Source organism: Apostichopus japonicus, chromosome 9, assembly GCF_037975245.1.
Source record: "Apostichopus japonicus isolate 1M-3 chromosome 9, ASM3797524v1, whole genome shotgun sequence".
In the NCBI taxonomy this organism is placed as follows: Eukaryota; Metazoa; Echinodermata; class Holothuroidea; order Aspidochirotida; family Stichopodidae; genus Apostichopus; species Apostichopus japonicus.
The window spans coordinates 32,428,818-32,448,298 of NC_092569.1; the positions used below are offsets into that span (position 1 = coordinate 32,428,818).

At 33.0% G+C, this 19,481-nt stretch overlaps 1 protein-coding gene across 3 annotated transcripts; it reads right to left on the bottom strand.

Annotated features, from left to right (window-relative positions):
• Window positions 1-2,013: 2,013 nt before the first annotated feature.
• On the bottom strand, window positions 2,014-19,228 carry LOC139973291 (fibrinogen-like protein A). 3 transcript variants are annotated; one of them, XM_071979858.1, is made up of 5 exons: window positions 19,080-19,208; window positions 5,413-5,470; window positions 4,504-4,673; window positions 3,868-4,138; window positions 2,014-2,507 (listed from the first exon to the last, which is right to left on the bottom strand). In XM_071979858.1, the coding sequence occupies exons 1-5, from the start codon at window positions 19,158-19,160 to the stop codon at window positions 2,251-2,253; spliced, it is 837 nt and encodes a 278-aa protein (XP_071835959.1). In that variant the 5' UTR covers window positions 19,161-19,208; the 3' UTR covers window positions 2,014-2,250. The 3 variants fall into 3 exon arrangements, with proteins under 3 accessions (XP_071835959.1, XP_071835958.1, XP_071835957.1); XM_071979857.1 differs by lacking the exon at window positions 19,080-19,208 and adding an exon at window positions 8,385-8,542; XM_071979856.1 differs by lacking the exons at window positions 2,014-2,507; window positions 3,868-4,138; window positions 4,504-4,673; window positions 5,413-5,470 and adding exons at window positions 12,462-12,955; window positions 14,312-14,582; window positions 15,115-15,284; window positions 16,106-16,163 and having other exon boundaries at window positions 19,080-19,228.
• Window positions 19,229-19,481: the final 253 nt, after the last annotated feature.

The following is a 19,481-nucleotide window of genomic DNA, read 5'->3' on the forward strand; positions in this document are numbered from 1 at the left end:
TTTAATAACGATAAATGCAAGGTGATGCTTATTGGTAGTAGTAACCAAAAGTATAACTACAATCTTAAATGGTGTGGAGTTACAGGAGGTCTTTGTTGAAAGAGACCTAGTTATCTACATTGACTCATCTCTGCATTATAACCTTTGTCTTGAAGCTGCTTGAAGAGGTAATAGGGTTTTAGGTATGATCAAGAGGAACTTCAGTTTTCTGAAAGAGGACATAGTAGTTAGGCTTTATAAACAGTTGGTTGGGCCTCATCTGGAGTATGCTGTTTAGGCTTGGAACCCACATTTTGGTAAGGATAAGGAAGTACTTGAAAAGGTCCAGAGGAGGGATACTAGGATGATTAGTTCCTTAAAGGGTGTTCCTTATTATAGGCGGTTACAACTGCTTCAAAATTCAAATTTATAGTTGGGGTTTTCCTGAATGGTTCATACAATGACGTCTGTGTGTGTTTCACGACATGGAAAACGGTGTCCCATCAAGTCAAACTGACGACGATGGTTAAAAACATTGTTCATAAATCGTTAGTTGTTTGATTACAAGACTTTTGTTCATAAGTAGTAGATGGTCAAGTTTTCTCGGATAAATTTCCAATAACGAAACCCTTTAACTATTTTTCAATTGGTAGACGCAGTTGAGGTACCTTATACAATTTCAGAGCTACAAAGTTTGCAGAACGGTAAAGTGATATTTATGTGATGTGTAAACGCGGTAAATTAAATGTAATGATATCAACATTCTGAGGAGATTTGAAGAGGTCACAAGGTCAGATATCCAAATGGTAATACGAAGTTTACCATATCGTTGCAAACGCCTGTGTGTCAGACCACAAACGCTTTTATCTTTGTTTTCTTAAAGTTATGTTACCTTCTATCGGATGATGTCATGTGATCATGACGTTAATTAAAGTCTGTGTGTATTATTCTAGTACGCAGCTGCCAATAACTTTCTGATCAACTTTCTCCCATGACGTATTAAAAGGAAAAGATTGAAAGAAAATTCCATCCGATCAGAAATGATATTTAAACGCGGCAATGTATTATTCAGACGAATATGAACCGTGACTACATATATATATGTATATATATATATATATATATATATATATATATATTCACATACATAATACATATTAAATTCTAAACTATATACATATATATATATATATATATATATATATATATATATGAGCATGAGGTATAGTGTAGAACTGTAGAACTCCTGTGTGTCAGACCAAAAAGTTATGTTACCTTCTATCGGATGATGTCATGTGATCATGACGTTAATTATAGTCTGTGTATATATATATATATATATATATATATATATATATATATATATATGTATATATATTTATTTAGACAGTACAATGTAGTTCTACACTGTACCTCATGCTCATAGAAAATGGCCCCAAACCACACACATTTGAACAGTACAAACACGTTTGTGACGCCTTCGATTCAGTATGCTTCCATACATCAAACACTGATTAGGCCACCCTTACCCACTTGAACTTATGGCTGTTGATATTTAACCATCGAAGGCATAAAGCGTTGTTTATGTATTTGGGGTCACTAACAGGAAGACAAAATGAGAGTATTGTAAGATACTCATTTAAAGAAATCTCTAGCCCAAAGAAATTTGTAATTGTAAGAATGTTAATACATATTGCTTTTATTTCTTTTATACGTAAGATGATGATCATGTTGATTTGAAGCATGTATAAGTTATATATGTTTAAGATATTGAAAGAACTATTAACTGTATTTACCAGGCCTTAACAACTCGCTGCATTGTCTTAGGTCTTTCAAGTCTTAATTAATACAAAGTTACTCTACACTTTGAAATGGGATATATGATGAAATAGTGCAAACAGTTTCAACAATTTTCAGTTTTGCTGATGTGAATCAAAGTACATAAAACATAGATAAAGATCGTTACACATTATTTTAGTTTTGTTGGAAAAATCATTAACTTTCAAAAACAATGAAGACAAGTATACAATAAAAAAGGTTATTTTTCATATTTATTTTCGATAGGTTTCAAATCTTTTGACAGAGTTAGAGCTTATTAAATATGAATAATGTGAAGTTTACAACGTTGACTTGAGATTTTTCAGTATCATCTAATCTGTGTCGCATAGTTTTTTTTTGTGGAACAGTAAGGTTTAGAAATTTGTTAATGGATATCCGAAAAACATATTTAGAGAAGATTCTACTGTTTACATGTATATGTCTCCTTTCTAACTATCTCGCGGAAACGGGGCGTAGTTTCATTTCTGTATATTTGATGTTATAATTCCCACCAGGAAGACTATACCAATAAATGGTCTTGTGAGAGTCATGGCTATCGAAGTAGAGACCGTTGAGGTTAGAGTAATAACACGCATTGAACCACCAGCCACCATGATCATAAGATGCACAGTTATAACTACTATGCTTGTCATTATCCCTTTCCCAGGTAGAGAAGGACATGTTTCGATGATAAGCCATGCGGTCAGCATCTATCATGAAGAAAGAAGATAATACATTGTAGTTAGCGAAATCGTCATATTAGTAAATGAGAAACTTACGAAACATTTTCTTGTATCAAAACATACCAGATTTTACGATGAAGCATTCCACAAACTTCATCAAGGTGGATTAAGAAAATCGATATGAGTCATTCTCAAAAGGGAAATAATGATGCAATATTTACACAATATTGGAAACACGTTGTTGCAAAGACTTTGTTTTTAATCCAAGTACAGGTAATTCGTTTATTGTAGTCCGGAACATTTTACTTTTTTTTATTTAAATAATTCCATTGTTTCATCTGTACACGTTTTAAATATTTGGCTACTTTCATCGTTTCTCAATTGTAGTAGTAACAGATAAGTCACCGCTTTTCTTATACATATTCTTTATCGGAAAAGACGAGGGAAATGAGTAATTTCCGATTTGTAAAAACTGGTGACTCGAAGCCACTTATTTTATGTGTTTTCCGTTGTTCTAGTCTAGTTAATTTTTGGCGTTGATTGTATTTAATTATATTCTTATTTCTCTAGAAGCGAAGATAACACGTCTTACTTCTTGTTAAAAATTCGCATATCTTGTTTATTTTCCTCTTCTAATCAAATGTATATGTATTAATAACAGGGCAAAGTGTGTTGACTTTCATAAAGCAATATTTTAATGTAAAGTATATTAATGGGGCTTGAACGTGTTTGTTTGTTGTTGGTTTTTGTCACCGATAGAGTAATTCGTACGTTATTATCTCTCCTACATTATCGACAAAACTCAAAGAGCACAAACAACCCTTGCTAGCATTGGTACAGTTGTAAGCTTACAGGATGAGGTCACAATCTCTGTATTGCAATCCCCTCTGCTTGCCTTTGCCAACATCCATGGGGATTTTGTTTTTGTGAAGAATATAGGCAATGGAAAACCCTTACTTATGTTCGTGCAAATGGATTTTCCTTCGGATGTACACCTAAATTTAGTCCTTAATATGGTAGTAAGGTACCCCGTAACAATAACATCGAATAGGAGTAAAAAGTAAGGAGCTCATTTATATTTTTTTACGTTAGGTTTCACCTGAGGTTAAAACCATTGTTGTTTGCATTATCCAAACGAATTTATGATCACATTTCATTTACTTTATGTTTGCATTAACAAAAAATGGAAGAGAATTATACTTCCCTCATGACACAATAAAAGATACTTTGGGTATAATGAGACTATTAGCATATAATTGATTTTCACTTCCAAACTACCATTATAAGCTTTTTAACCTATTTCGAGCAACATCTTTGTTTTCTGTCCCATGCGTCAAGTGTTTCTATTCATTTATTAATTCCTTGCAAATACCAAATATATACTAACTTGCTGTGCTTTCAGGCAGATAGGTTCCAAGATCTGTCATTCTGTATTTACTGATTTCATCGCTGATCCTGAAGAGGTCGTACTTGGCAAAGTAAGAATTACCATTCCTGCTGACCAGGTCGATACGTAGCTCGTAGTCACCCTGGTTAGTCAAGTAGGATAACTTGTCGTTACCGAGCCAGAATTCTCGTTGTAAAAACCCAAAGCCGTCTTTGTAGTCGTCCCAACGTCGATAAAAATCTACAGCACCATCAATTCTACGTTGAAATACCTGTTGGGGGAAAACATGTATGATTTCAATGATCAAATGTATTTATAATTCCGATGAGTTCAACTCCATAATATTCATATAAAGACTGATATATATTTAATGTCATTCGAAGATGTATACAGTATACGTAGACATACACATACCTTTCGTAGCCCATAGTTCATTTTCTGGGAGTGACTGAAAAATATTCTTCTACAGCAATTTCATTGTTTGCCGATGGTTGCAATACTTCAGCCCAAATTAATATTGGTTAACGAAGACAAATCCTTAGGATTTGACATTCCGTACAATCGCCCCCCCCCCCCAACCCGCCTCGCTCACACCGTAATCACGAAACAAGAATAACACAAATTTAGCCAACTCACCGTCCATCCACCTCCATCTATTGAATTATTACAGTGGACGTTGAAAGGTTCAGGAGCACCGTCGGGCTGAATCATGAAAATACCAGATTCAGTTTGATCATCACATTGTTCGTAGACTTCCTTGCAATCTCTCGGATACTGAGGCTCTTGGTAGTAGAAGTAAGAGGAACCTGTAAGACAGTATTGGGGAACAAAAACCTTTGTCTGACTTTATCAGCTAAAAACTAGTGAACATCACTTTGCATATGAATGAGTATTTTGAGTTGCAGTAATTTCCGATTTTGTTCCAAATAGTTAAAATAACATCGAAATAGTTGATGTCTTTACGTATCAGGTAACAGTTGTAATCCACGACTTAAGCTAAAATAAAACTCTGTCCTTATATCACTTGACTCTGGTTACTTATTATATCAGTTCGAATCTATACACGTTTGGACTGTTTCTTGTAATATACAGAAGATGCAGCTACTTAAGGACCTTGATGGTTCCTTATAAATATGTAATTGATGACTAGAAACTGTCAAATTATGGATAATTTAGTATGAAAGTTGAATTTGTATTTGTTGACGGTATTTAGATTCTCCAATTATATGTTATGAAATGATCCAGGATGGTGTACACATGGCAATGGTTATTTTCTGATGCAAAAGCGATTTGATACCTCTAAGTAAGAACGTATAATTGGGAGAAATATAAAATTATTATCAAGCATCAATAAAACATGCTACGTAAATCTCTAAGAAAAGTGAGGCACCATTTTAACTAGCTTAATTACCTTATGATATAGTTAAGGCTAAAACAATTGGAAATACAAGATATACAATATGAGAAAAACCAAAGACCACCACAACCTCTATCGCCCCCTACCCCCAATTCGACCCCTACCCCCCCCCCTCCAATAAAGCTTACTTTCAGAGTTTCTTCTTTGTCTACTTTTAATGTTGCTTGCAGCGATGTTCAAATCATTCTGTAAACAAAAATGGAAGAAGTACACATATTTGTTTGAAGACTTGAAGAATTGGACATTTTTTTCTAGTTTAAGCTGTTGTAATGATTGCATGTTATGTACATTCTAAACCAACATTGTCCACTATACGTGATCTTACAGTACAACTCATGAAGTCGTAAATATATTGAATCTCTGCTGCAATCATTACTATTTCTTCATAGTTATGACGAATTATAAGGTGCATAGCAATAGCAGAATTATTAGAACATCAATTTTCGGCGAGTATACAGAACAAAACGAGCTATATCATATGAGATATAGCTCTTTTGTTTTGCACAACTGCATAGCAATTAAATTATTAGAACCAAAACTGTGGGTGGCGAACACAAAGAAGCTGTATGGTTTTCTTACCATTAAATGAGAAGTAAAACAACATATACTAGTATATGGTAATTAAATAATAAATACGTTGAAATGTCGAACGTCGTACTAACAATTTATGCACATAAGTGTCAGTTCCATATAAATAGCTAGAAACCGATATTTTTTAAACCATAATTGAATTTAAAGAAATGGTTGGAGGACTGTTGCGGCTTTCAAATCAAGATCACATCAAACAAACAAAAATCAACTTTTCACTATCACACAAGGTGATATATACGAAGTTACTCTTACTAAAAACGGTCAAAAGACAATGAGTTTTGTATAATTAACCCTTTGAAGTTTGATCCAACCATAATTAAGAAAGAATTGAAAGAACATGCTAACGGATTAATGCAATATCACCAAGTTGACCAATTGACGCAACTTAATTCTGCAAAGCCTAAAATGAGATCAAGAAAACTTTTCCGAGGATTTTACTAGCACAATTAAAAGCTGAATGGTAATTTCGCTATAACATCATTATGTAAAAGGGATATATCTTGCAGGACGTTGGTTTTATTACACTGTTTTTCATCTACTGTAGATGCAAGTCACACTTTGAGAAAATGTTTTATGTGGTAAATGTATTCTGAATTTGATAAAAAGTTACGAAAATAACGAAGCAACAGAACTGAGCAATATTTTAAAGAAAAAGCATATCTGATTGAGTTATATAAGTATATCAATTAACAAAAGGTATAATAATACATTTATAGCTATAAAATTACTAAAATTGAAATTAAATTTTTACTTTATGTTGATGATGATCTTAACAGAGTAGTTTTAGAAACGTTCAAGCAAGCTATTTTAATTGTTCAGAAGATCAGTGTTTTTCGAAAGTTTTTAAATTTCGTGATCAGTGATATGAAAAAATCTAACGTCAACATTGAAATCCTAATCAGGATAGAGCTAACCTGTATAAAGCCAAATTATGAGCGTTAAATGGATAATAAGACATTAGGCACAATATGACACCCGATGTACACAGTGAACATAGTACCTACTGTAAATCTTAAAGTTGTGTACCTCATTGCAAACTGGGTCGTTCTATAAATCGGTATCATGTGCTATTACAGGATTACAGTAAGAACTGGGAATATGTGTAGTCCCAACAAGTGCAGTTCAATAAATGTTTCCATTAATGTAATTTTTTAATGAATTTGTAACCCTAATAGCACATGCTACCGATACACAGGTTTATTAGCACGATCAGTGTTTTACTGTAGTACAAACCTTTAAGAGTTACAGTACCTACTGTGATCTCTGTGTGAATCGGTTAAATATGGACATGCAGAGTTAACATAGCTTTGAAGTCACTTTGCACGCGAAGGTTAAATATAATGTACCTAATGTGAGATTTTTTTCTTTTAACTTATATTTATCGTTCCTCCATCTTAGTAAATATCAACAAGTGGAAAAAAAAAGAAACAAAAGAAGGGGTATTATCTAAATTAGAATTTCACTGACTGTTTCTAAATAAGTACATCACAATACTATACATTCAATTTAAATAAAGTGATTATAATCACACAAGAAAGTTCTAAGTCCGTACAAAGTGTGGAGGTAAACGTACAATCAGGTATACTAAAAATAACTAGCAATATAAAATATTTCTCAACGAATTAGAATTTGCAAAATATCTCTAGATTTCTTTTCTGCAGTATTTATATCTTATAATTTTTAACTAAGAGTGAATATAACGAAGAGTTTGTTTGTATGATGTGAAATTTTAATTACGAATTTTGTTAACAATATGCAGGTTACGGAACGAGCTTCATGATACGTTTTAGTGATTTGGGGGTTATTTTACGACATACGTTAATTCCAACTTCAACTTTCTCTCCATTTAAAATGACAAGAGGAATAACACTGTAATAAATCTTATCAAATTACTAGTGACTCAGAAATCGTTAGATACAGTATTACGAAAAGAAAAGGGTATAATCGCTTCAAACAAACTATTTGTCGTTTTAAGAAATTGATTTGCACTGATCTTCTTGACTTTATTTCCTCTTTTTTCAAAACAATTGTTATCAACTTAGTTATTTTCAACAACAAAAAATCAGTCATAATTTAATTCACTTTGATGAAAGTATGATGAAGCATTTATAATGGTGTGAATGGGCTAGATTAACCACAATCGTAAAACGGGGAATTTCAATAATGCTTTGATTCGAGCGCAAATGTTAAGGTTGTTTTGCTAGTGTTGGAAAGGATACCAGGTTGAATAAAAAAAAGACATCTATCTTGGCTTTGTTGTTTACGGTTTCACCAAAGCTTAAGTGGGTACCTATAATGTTCTTAATACGACATTTACTGACGTTACAGTCAATATCCAGCATGATTGCAGAAAGAAAAAAATCTGCAGAATTATATGAATCAGCTGAAAATAAGTCAAAGATAATGTCAGGAGAAAGCAAAGAATTATCGAGCAATAATTAAAGCAGAATTTCACATTGACCAAGCCTTGACGACAATGATAAAAACCGTGAAATGTATGTAAACTTACCATCTGTCCAGATGTCTCAGAGAAAACCAACTCTTGTAGAAAAGCACCAAAGATGATCAAACACAGATATGTCAACTTCATTTTTTTTTTTTTGTGAAATAATGAGACTTTTAGAATGAAGTGAAGCAGAACAAGACTGACAACAGAATGGAGAGATCTCAGTTGCAACAAGCAAAATATTTGACAAGACTAAGGAGAACTTTAATGTTCTGACGTCATCCAAAATTGTTCATATTTTTGTAGAGAAGGAACTCTGTTATGATGGCTGCTGCAAGCTCCGTAGGTAGGATGTTCAGAAAGTAAATACTTATATTTATGTTTGCTTTATTTTGAGGATATGACATACGCGAAGAAAGAAAGCTACTCATTCCTCTTATTTGGATTTGCGTAAGAGTGTGCAATTTGCAACAATGTGCATTTGTCAAAATTTCAACCAAAAAATGAATAAAAGAGACTCCAGAAAATTGCTAATAACATACTTCTGTAATGTTTGTCACAAATTACTCATTTACTGAAGAAAAAATCATTGATATTAATTAAGGTCAGCTCACAATAGCCAGTTCATTACATTATAGCAACCTGTTGAGACTTCTAACTACGTTATCTCGCCATCAAAATATACGCCTTAACAGAGACTGGTTGTTAACTCACATGTCAGAATGACCAATGATTGTTTATTTTGTATAGGAGGGAGATGAAATATTTATCAACAGTGATGACGTTATCGTCGTCATTTGTCTTTATACGATCACAGTCATAAACAAAATGTCGTGACATCGTACGAATAACAGAGGCATTGGTGAAAAGATATGTTTCAGGCATTGTTAGGGCGCCCTGAAACACATAAATTACATCGCAGTATAGGAGATAATCTGTTGCGTAGCGGAATGAAGTTGGTAACAACCTGGTGGGAAGTGGAACATGGTTATGAGACAACATACACTATCATAGCTGTACCCACATCAGTGTCGTATAAGTCACTGTGGATTAATACCTAACATGATACTACAATAGACACATTCAAAGAAAATTCCATCACTTGCCATGTTGTCAGCATATTTCCGGTTAGAAAAACTCAGTAATTGCAATTTGTCAGACTAACCTTACTTCTCATCTGGCATTTTCATGACAAGAAATAACCCAACAATGTTCCTGTAACGCTCTATATCTTAGCCTACATTATCACGTACATAACCAACTTTGAATGGGAATAAACTACTCCACGCAATGAATCCGTAACTGAAAGTTGCTTTCCAGAACACAGTTGAATACGGCCTTCACCGCTTATTCCCCAAACAATGGGAATTTACTGTCTTGGATCGAGAATTGGCTTGGTAATAAGAAACAGAGGGTGGTAATTTAAAGGCTGTGCTTCTTCTTGACAGAACGTCACTAGTGGGGTTCCACAAGGGTCTGTTTTTGGGTCCCTTGTTGTTTGTTGCCTATATCAATGACATTGACGGAGATATTTTGTGTACAGCTAAGAAGTTTACTGATGACACCAAATTGTATTCTGAGGTCTCTTCCAAAAGCTATGCTGAGAAATTTCAAACGGATTTGAATATGGTTTTTACTGGTCTCAGGGATGGCAAATGCTTTTAATAACGATAAATGCAAGGTGATGCTTATTGGTAGTAGTAACCAAAAGTATAACTACAATCTTAAATGGTGTGGAGTTACAGGAGGTCTTTGTTGAAAGAGACCTAGTTATCTACATTGACTCATCTCTGCATTATAACCTTTGTCTTGAAGCTGCTTAAAGAGGTAATAGGGTTTTAGGTATGATCAAGAGGAACTTCAGTTTTCTGAAAGAGGACATAGTAGTTAGGCTTTATAAACAGTTGGTTGGGCCTCATCTGGAGTATGCTGTTTAGGCTTGGAACCCACATTTTGCTAAGGATAAGGAAGTACTTGAAAAGGTCCAGAGGAGGGATACTAGGATGATTAGTTCCTTAAAGGGTGTTCCTTATTATAGGCGGTTACAACTGCTTCAAAATTCAAATTTATAGTTGGGGTTTTCCTGAATGGTTCATACAATGACGTCTGTGTGTGTTTCACGACATGGAAAACGGTGTCCCATCAAGTCAAACTGACGACGATGGTTAAAAACATTGTTCATAAATCGTTAGTTGTTTGATTACAAGACTTTTGTTCATAAGTAGTAGATGGTCAAGTTTTCTCGAATAAATTTCCAATAACGAAACCCTTTAACTATTTTTCAATTGGTAGACGCAGTTGAGGTACCTTATACAATTTCAGAGCTACAAAGTTTGCAGAACGGTAAAGTGATATTTATGTGATGTGTAAACGCGGTAAATTAAATGTAATGATATCAACATTCTGAGGAGATTTGAAGAGGTCACAAGGTCAGACATCCAAATGGTAATACGAAGTTTACCATATCGTTGCGAAGGCCTGTGTGTCAGACTACAAACGCTTTTATCTTTGTTTTCTTAAAGTTATGTTACCTTCTATCGGATGATGTCATGTGATCATGACGTTAATTAAAGTCTGTGTGTATTATTCTAGTACGCAGCTGCCAATAACTTTCTGATCAACTTTCTCCCATGACGTATTAAAAGAAAAAGATTGAAAGGAAATTCCATCCGATCAGAAATGATATTTAAACGCGGCAATGTATTATTCAGACGAATATGAACCGTGACTACATATATTTATATATATATATATATATATATATATATATATATATATATATATATATATTCACATACATAATACATATTAAATTCTAAACTTTTTATATATATATATATATATATATATTTATATATATATATATATATATATATATATATATGAGCATGAGGTATAGTGTAGAACTGTAGAACTCCTGTGTGTCAGACCACAAAGTTATGTTACCTTCTATCGGATGATGTCATGTGATCATGACGTTAATTATAGTCTGGGTATATATATATATATATATATATTCACATACATAATACATATTAAATTCTAAACTATATATATATATATATATATATTTATATATATATATATATATATATATGAGCATGAGGTATAGTGTAGAACTGTAGAACTCCTGTGTGTCAGACCACAAAGTTATGTTACCTTCTATCGGATGATGTCATGTGATCATGACGTTAATTATAGTCTGTGCATATATATATATATATATATATATATATATATATATATATATATATATATATATATATATATATATATATATATATATATGAGCATGAGGCTTAGTGTAGAACTGTAGAATTCCTGTGTGTCAGACAACAAAATTATGTTACCTTCTATCGGATGATGTCATGTGATCATGACGTTAATTATAGTCTGTATATATATATATATATATATATATATATATATATATATGTATATATATATATATATATATAAATATATATGTATATATATTTATTTAGACAGTACAATGTAGTTCTACACTGTTCCTCATGCTCATAGAAAATGGCCCCAAACCACACACATTTGAACAGTACAAACACGTTTGTGACGCTTTCGATTCAGTATGGTTCCATACATCAAACACTGATTAGGCCACCCTTACCCACTTGAACTTATGGCTGTTGATATGAACCATCGAACGAATAAAGCGTTGTTTATGTATTTGGGGTCACTTACAGGAAGAAAAATGACAGTATTGTAAGATACTCATTAAGAAAAATATTCTAGCTCAAAGAAATTTGTAATTGTAAGATTGTTAAAACATATTGCTTTTATTTCTTTTATACGTTAGACGATGATCATGTTGATTTGAAGCATGTGTAAGTTATATATGTTTAAGATATTGAAAGAACTATTAACTGTATTGACCAGGCCTTAACAACTCGCTGCATTGTCTTAGGTCTTTCAAGTCTTAATTAATACAAAGTTTCTCTACACTTTGATAAAAATGGGATATATGATGAAATAGTCCAAACAGTTTCAACAATTTTCAATTTTGCTGATGTGAATCAAAGTGCATTGGACATAGATAAAAATCGTTACACATTATTTTGGTTTTGTTGAAAAAATCATTAACTTTCAAAAACAATGAAAACAAGTGTACAATAAAAAGGGTTCTTTTCTTTCATATTTATTTTCGAAAGGTTTCTAAATCTTTTGACAGAGTTAAAGCTTATTAAATATGAATATTTTGAAGTTTACAACCTTGACTTGAGGTTTTTCAATATAATCGAATTTGTGTCGCATTTGTTTTTTATGGAACAGTAAGTGTAGAAATTTGTTAATGGATATCCCCGCAAAACATATTTAGAGAAGTCTCTACTTGTTGACATGTATATCTCTCCTTTCTAACTATCTCGCGGAAACGGGGCGTAGTTTCATTTCTGTATATTTGATGTTATATCGCCCACCAGGAAGGTCATACCAAGAAATGGTCTTGTAAGAGTCATGGCTGTCGAAGTAGAGAGCGTTGAGGTTAGAGTAAATACAAGCATTGAACCACCAGGCACCATGATGATGAGATGCACAATTATAACTACTATGCTTGTCATTTTCCCTGTCCCAGGTAGAGAAGGACATGTTTCGATGATAAGCCATGCGGTCATAATCTAGAATGAAGAAAGAAGATAAAACATTGAAGTTAGCGTTATCGTCATATTAGTAAACGAGAAACTTACGAAACATTTTTCTTGTATCAAAACATACCAGATTTTACGATGAAGCATTCCACAAACTTCATCAAGGTGGGTTAAGAACATCAATATGACTCATTCGCAAAAGGGAAATAATAATGCAATAGTTACACAATATTGGACACACGTTGTAGCAAAAATTTTATTTTTAATCCAAGTACAATTCGTTTTTTAAATATTTCCATTGTTTCATTTGTACACGTTTTCAATATTTGGCCACCTTCGTCATTTTTCATTTATAGACGTAACAGATAGGTCACCGCTTTTCTTATATAAAGGCCTATTGTTATCGCAAAAGACGAGGGAAATGAATTATTTCAGATATGTAAAAAGTGTTGACTCGAAGCCACTTGTTTTATGTGTTTTCCGTTGTTCTTGTTGTTAATATTTTGCGTTGATTGTGTTAAATTATATTTTTATTTCTCTAGAAGCAAAGATAACATGTCTTACTTATTGTTATAACTTCGCATATCTTGTTTATTTTCCTCTTCTTATAAACTGCATATGTATAAATAACAGTGCATTGTGTGTTGGCTTTCATAAAGCAATATTTTAATATAAAGTATATTAATGGGGCTTGAACGTGTTTGTTTGTTATTGGTTTTTGTCACCGATAGAGTAATTTGTACGTTATTATCTCTCCTACATTATCGACAAAGCTCAAAGAGCACAAACAACCCTTACTAGCATTGGTACAGTTGTAAGCTTACAGGATGAGGTATCAATCTGTGTATTGTAATACCCCATGATTGCCCTTACCGTTCGCTTTCCAACATCCATGGGGATTTTGTTTTCGTGAAGAATATAAGCAAATGAAAACGGTTTCTTTTGTTCGTGCAAATATATTTCCTTTGGATATCTCTTAAATGTAGCCCTTAATGTGGTTGAAGGTACCCCCTCCCAATAACATCGCATAGGGGAAACGAGTAAGGGGCTCGTTTATGAATAGTCTAACGTTAAGTTTTACCTGTACTTCAAACCATTGTTTTATACATTATCAACACGAATTTATGATCGAATTTCCTTTAATTTATATTTGCATTAACAAAACATGGAATAGAATGATATTGCCCCAAAAACACAATGAAGGTGACTTTGGACCTAATGACATATTAGCATATCATTGATTTTAACTTCCACACTTCCAATTTAAGTTTGTTAACCTCTTTCCAGCAACATCTTTGTTATAATATTGCGAAGTTGAATTTCTCTCCCATGCGTCAACTGTTTGTAGAAATGTATTAATTACATGAAAATAAAAAATAAACTAACTTGTTGTGCTTTCAGGCAGATAGGTTCCAAGATCTGTCATTCTGTATTTACTGATTTCATCGCTGATCCTGAAGAGGTCGTACTTGGCAAAGTAGGAAATACCATTCCTGCTGACCAGGTCGATACGTAGCTCGTAGTCACCCTGGTTAGTTATGTAGGATAACTTGTCGTTACCGAGCCAGAATTCTCGTTGTAAAAACCCAAATCCGTCTTTGTAGTCGTCCCAACGTCGGTAAAAATCCACAGCTCCATCAATCCTACGTTGAAATACCTATTGGGGGAAAAACAGGAATGATTTAATGATTAATGAGTTAAACTCCGTAATATTCATATAAAGGCTGATATATATGTAATATAAATTCAAAGTTGTCTACAGTATACTTACATATACCTTTCGTAGCACGTGGTTCATTTTCTGGGAGTGACTAAAAAATATTCTTCTACAACAATTTCTTTGTTTTCCGATGGCTGCAATACTTCAGCCCAACATTAAGCGAAGACAAAACCTTAGGATTTGACATTCCTATCCTTAGAGACATTTCTTCAGATACAAACTAACAAGATGAGCTGATAACACAGATTGGTAAATTTCATTACTTAATACATCTGCCCTATTGGAGGATCTCAAAATATATAAAGACGTGTATGGCTTCTATATATTTGTTCGGCCATAGTGTATTTGGTGAATCAACAATTTAACAGCTTAATGTACCATCTTATCATCTACCAGCTTAATGATAACAGCTTAATGTACCACCCCCCCCCCCCCACCATCAAGAATGAAACCAATTTCGCCAAATCACCGTCCATCCGCCTCCATCTATTGAATTATTACAGTGGACATTAAAAGGTTCTGGAGCACCGTCGGGCTGAATCATGAAAACACCAGATTCAGCTTGATCATCACATTGCTCGAAGACTTCCTTGCAATCTCTGGGATACTGAGGCTCTTGGTAGTAGAAGTAAGAGGAACCTGTAAGACAGTATTGGGGAACAAAAACCTTTGTCTGACTTTATCAGCTAAAAACTAATGTACATCACTTTGCATATGAATGAGTATTTTCAGTTGCAGTAATTTCCGAGTTTGTTCCAAATAGTTAAAATAACATCGAAATAGTTGATGTCTTTACGTATCAGGTAACAGTTCTATTGCACGACTTTAGCTAAAATGAAACTCTGTCTTTATATCACTTTACTCTGGTTACATACTATATCAGTTAGAATCTACACACGTTTGGACTGTTTCTTGTAATATACAAGAAGATGCAGCTCCTTAAGAACCTTGCTAGTTCCTTAGAAATATGTAATTGATGACTAGAAACTGTCAAATTATGGATAATTAAGTACTAAAGTTAACTTGTGTTTGTTGTCGTTACTTAGATTCTCCAATTATATGTTTTGAAATGATCCAGGATGGCGTGCACATGGCAATGGTTATTTTCTGATGCAAAATATTCTTGTAGCAAGAATGATATCTTACATCACACTATACTCGGATAGATGGGCCTATTTCCTTCTCTTTTTTTGTGTGTTTTAATTTGTTGTCCTATTAAAGCGATTTGATAACTCTAAGTAAGAACGTATAATCGGGAGAAGTATAAAATTATTATCAAGCATCAATAAAACATCTACGTAAATCTCTAAGAAAAGTGAGGCACCATTTTAACTAGCTTAATTACCTTATCATATAGTTAAGGCTAGAAGAATTGAAAATACAAGATATATAGAAAAACCAAAGACCACCACAACCTCCACCGCCTCCCCCCCCCCCCCCCACACACACATAAAGCTTACTTTCAGAGTTTCTTCTTTGTCTGCTTTTAATGTTGCTTTCAGCGATGTTCAAATCATTCTGTAAACGAAAATGGAAGAAGTACACATATTTGTTTGAAGACAGGCGAAGAACTGGACATTTTTTTTTAAAGTTTAAGCTGTTGTAATGATTACATGTTATGTACATTCTAAACCAACATTGTCCACTATACGTGAATTTACAGTACAACTCATGTAGTCGTAAATATATTGAATCTCTGCTGCAATCATTACTATTTCTTAATAGTTATGACAAATTATAAGGTACATAGCAATAGCAGAATTATTAAGAACATCACTTTTCGGCGAGTATACAGAACAAAACGAGCTATATCATATGAGATATAGCTCTATTGTTTTGCACAACTGCATAACAATTAAATTATAAGAAACAAAACTGTGGGTGACGAACACAGAGAAGCTGTATGGTTTTCTTACCATTAAATGAGAAGTAAAACAACATATACTAATATATGATAATTAAATAATAAATACGTTGACATGTCGAACGTTTTACTAACAATTTATGCACATAAGTGTCAGTTCCATATATATTGCTTGAAACCGATGTTTTTTAAAACCATAATTGAATTTAAAGAAATGGTCGAAGGACTGTTGCGGCTTTCAAATCAAGTTCACACCAAACAAACAAAAATCAACTTTTCACTATCACACGAGCTGATACGAAGTTATTCTACCCTTACTAAAAACGGTCAAAAGACAATTACTTTTGTCTAATTAACCCTTTGATCCAACCACAATTAAGAAAGAATTGAAAGAACATGCTAACGGATTAATGCAATATCACCTAGTTGACCAATTGACGCAACTTAATTCTGCAAAGCCTAAAATGAGATCAAGATAACTTTTCCGAGGATTTTACTAGCACAATTAGAAACTGCATGGTAATTTCGCTATAACATCATTATGTAAAAGGGATATATCATGCAGGACGTTGGTTTTAGTACACTGTTTTTCATCTACTATAGATGCAAGTCACACTTTGAGAAAATGTTTTATGTGGTAAATGTGTTCTAAATTTGATAAAAAGTTTCGAAAATAATGAAGCAACAGAACTGAGCAATATTTCAAAGAAAAATCATATCTGATTGAGTTATATAAATATATCAATTAACAAAAGGTATAATAATACATGTATAGCTATAAAATTACTAAAATTGAAACTAAATTTTTACTTTATGTTGATGATGATCTTAACAGAGTAGTTTTAGAAACGTTCAAGCAAGCTATTTTAATTGTTCAGAAGATCAGTGCTTTTCGAAAGTTTTTCAATTTCGTGATCATTGATATGAAAAAGTCCAACGTCAACAGTAAAATCCTAATCAGGATAGAGCTAACATGTATAAAGCCAAATTCTGAGCGTTAAATGAAAATAAGACATTAGGCAACATATGACACCCGATGTACACAGTGAACATAGTACCTACTGTAAATCTTAAAGTTGTGTACCTCATTACAAACTGGGTCGTTCTATAAATCGGTATCATGTGCTATTACAGGATTACAGTAAGAACTGGGAATATGTGTAGTCCCAACAAGTGCAGTTTAATAAATTTGTCCTATAATGTAATTTTTAATGAATTTGTTACCCTAATAGCACATGCTACCGATTAAACAGATTTATTAGCACGATCCATGTTTCACCGCAGTAAAAACCTTTAAGAGTTACAGTGCTTACTGTGATCTCTGTGTGAATCGGTTAAATATGGACATGCAGAGTTAAGATAGCTTTGAATTCACTTTGCAGGCGAAGGTTAAGATAAATATAATGTACCTAATGTGAGATTTTTTTCGTTTAACTTATATTTATCGTTCCTCCATCTTAGTAAATATCAACAAGTGAAAAAGAAGAAACAAAAGAAGGGGTATTATCTAAATTAGAATTTCACTGACTGTTTCTAAATAAGGACATCACAATACTATACATTCAATTTAAATAAAGTGATTATAATCACACAAGAAAGTTCTAAGTCCGTACAAAGTGTGGAGGTAAACGTACAATCAGGTATACTAAATATAACTAGCAATATAAAATATTTCTCAACGAATTAGAATTTGCAAAATATCTCTAGATTTCTTTTCGGCAGTATTTACATCTTATAATTTCTAACTAAGATTGAATATCACGTAGAGTATGTTTGTATGATGTGAAATTTTAATTACGAAATTTGTTAACAATATACAGGTTACGGAACGAGCTTCATGATACGTTTTAGTGATTTGGGGGTTATTTTACGACGTACTTTCATGCCAAATTTAACTTGCTCTCCATTTAAAATGACAAGAGGAATAACACTGTAATAAATCTTATCAAATTACTAGTGACTCAGAAATCGTTAGATACAGTATTACGAAAAGAAAAGGGTCTAATCGCTTCAAACAAACTATTTGTCGTTTTATCAAATTGATTTGCACTGATCTTCTTGACTTCATTTCCCTTTTTCAAAACAATTGTTATTAACTTAGTAATTTTCAACAACAAAAAATCAGTCATAATTTAATGCACTTTGAAGAAAATATGATGAAGCATTTTATAATGATGTGAATGGACTAGATTCACACAATAGTAAAACGGGGAATTTCAATAATGCTTTGATTCGAGCGCAAATGTTAAGGTTGTTTTGCTAGTGTTGGAAAGGATACCAGGTTGAATAAAAAAAAAGACATCTATCTTGGCTTTGTTGTTTACGGTTTTACCAAAGCTTAAGTGGGTGCCTATAATGTTCTTAATACGACATTTACTGACGTTACAGTCAATATCCAGCATGATTGCAGAAAGAAAAAAAATCTGCAGAATTATATGAATCAGCTGAAAATAAGTCAAAGATAATGTCAGGAGAAAGCAAAGAATTATCGAGCAATAATTGAAGCAGAATTTTACATTGACCAAGCCTTGACGACAATGATAAAAACCGTGAAATGTATGTAAACTTACCATCTGTCCAGATGTTTCAGAGAAAACCAACTCTTGTAGAAAAGCACCAAAGATGATAAAACACAGATATGTCAACTTCATTTTTTTGGTGAAATAATGAGACTTTTAGAATGAAGTGAACTAGAACAAGACTGACAACAGAATGGAGAGATCTAAGTTTAACGCGATACATCTCAAGCAACAAGCAAAATATTTGACAAGACTAAGGAGAACTTTAATGTTCTGACATCATCCAAAATTGTTCATATTTTTGTAGAGAAGGAACTTTGTTATGATGGCTGCTGCAAGCTCCGTAGGTAGGATGTTCAGAAAGTAAATACTTATATTTATGCATGCTGTTATTTTGAGGATATGACATACGCGAAGAAAGAAAGCTACTCAATTCAATTCAATTTCTTTATT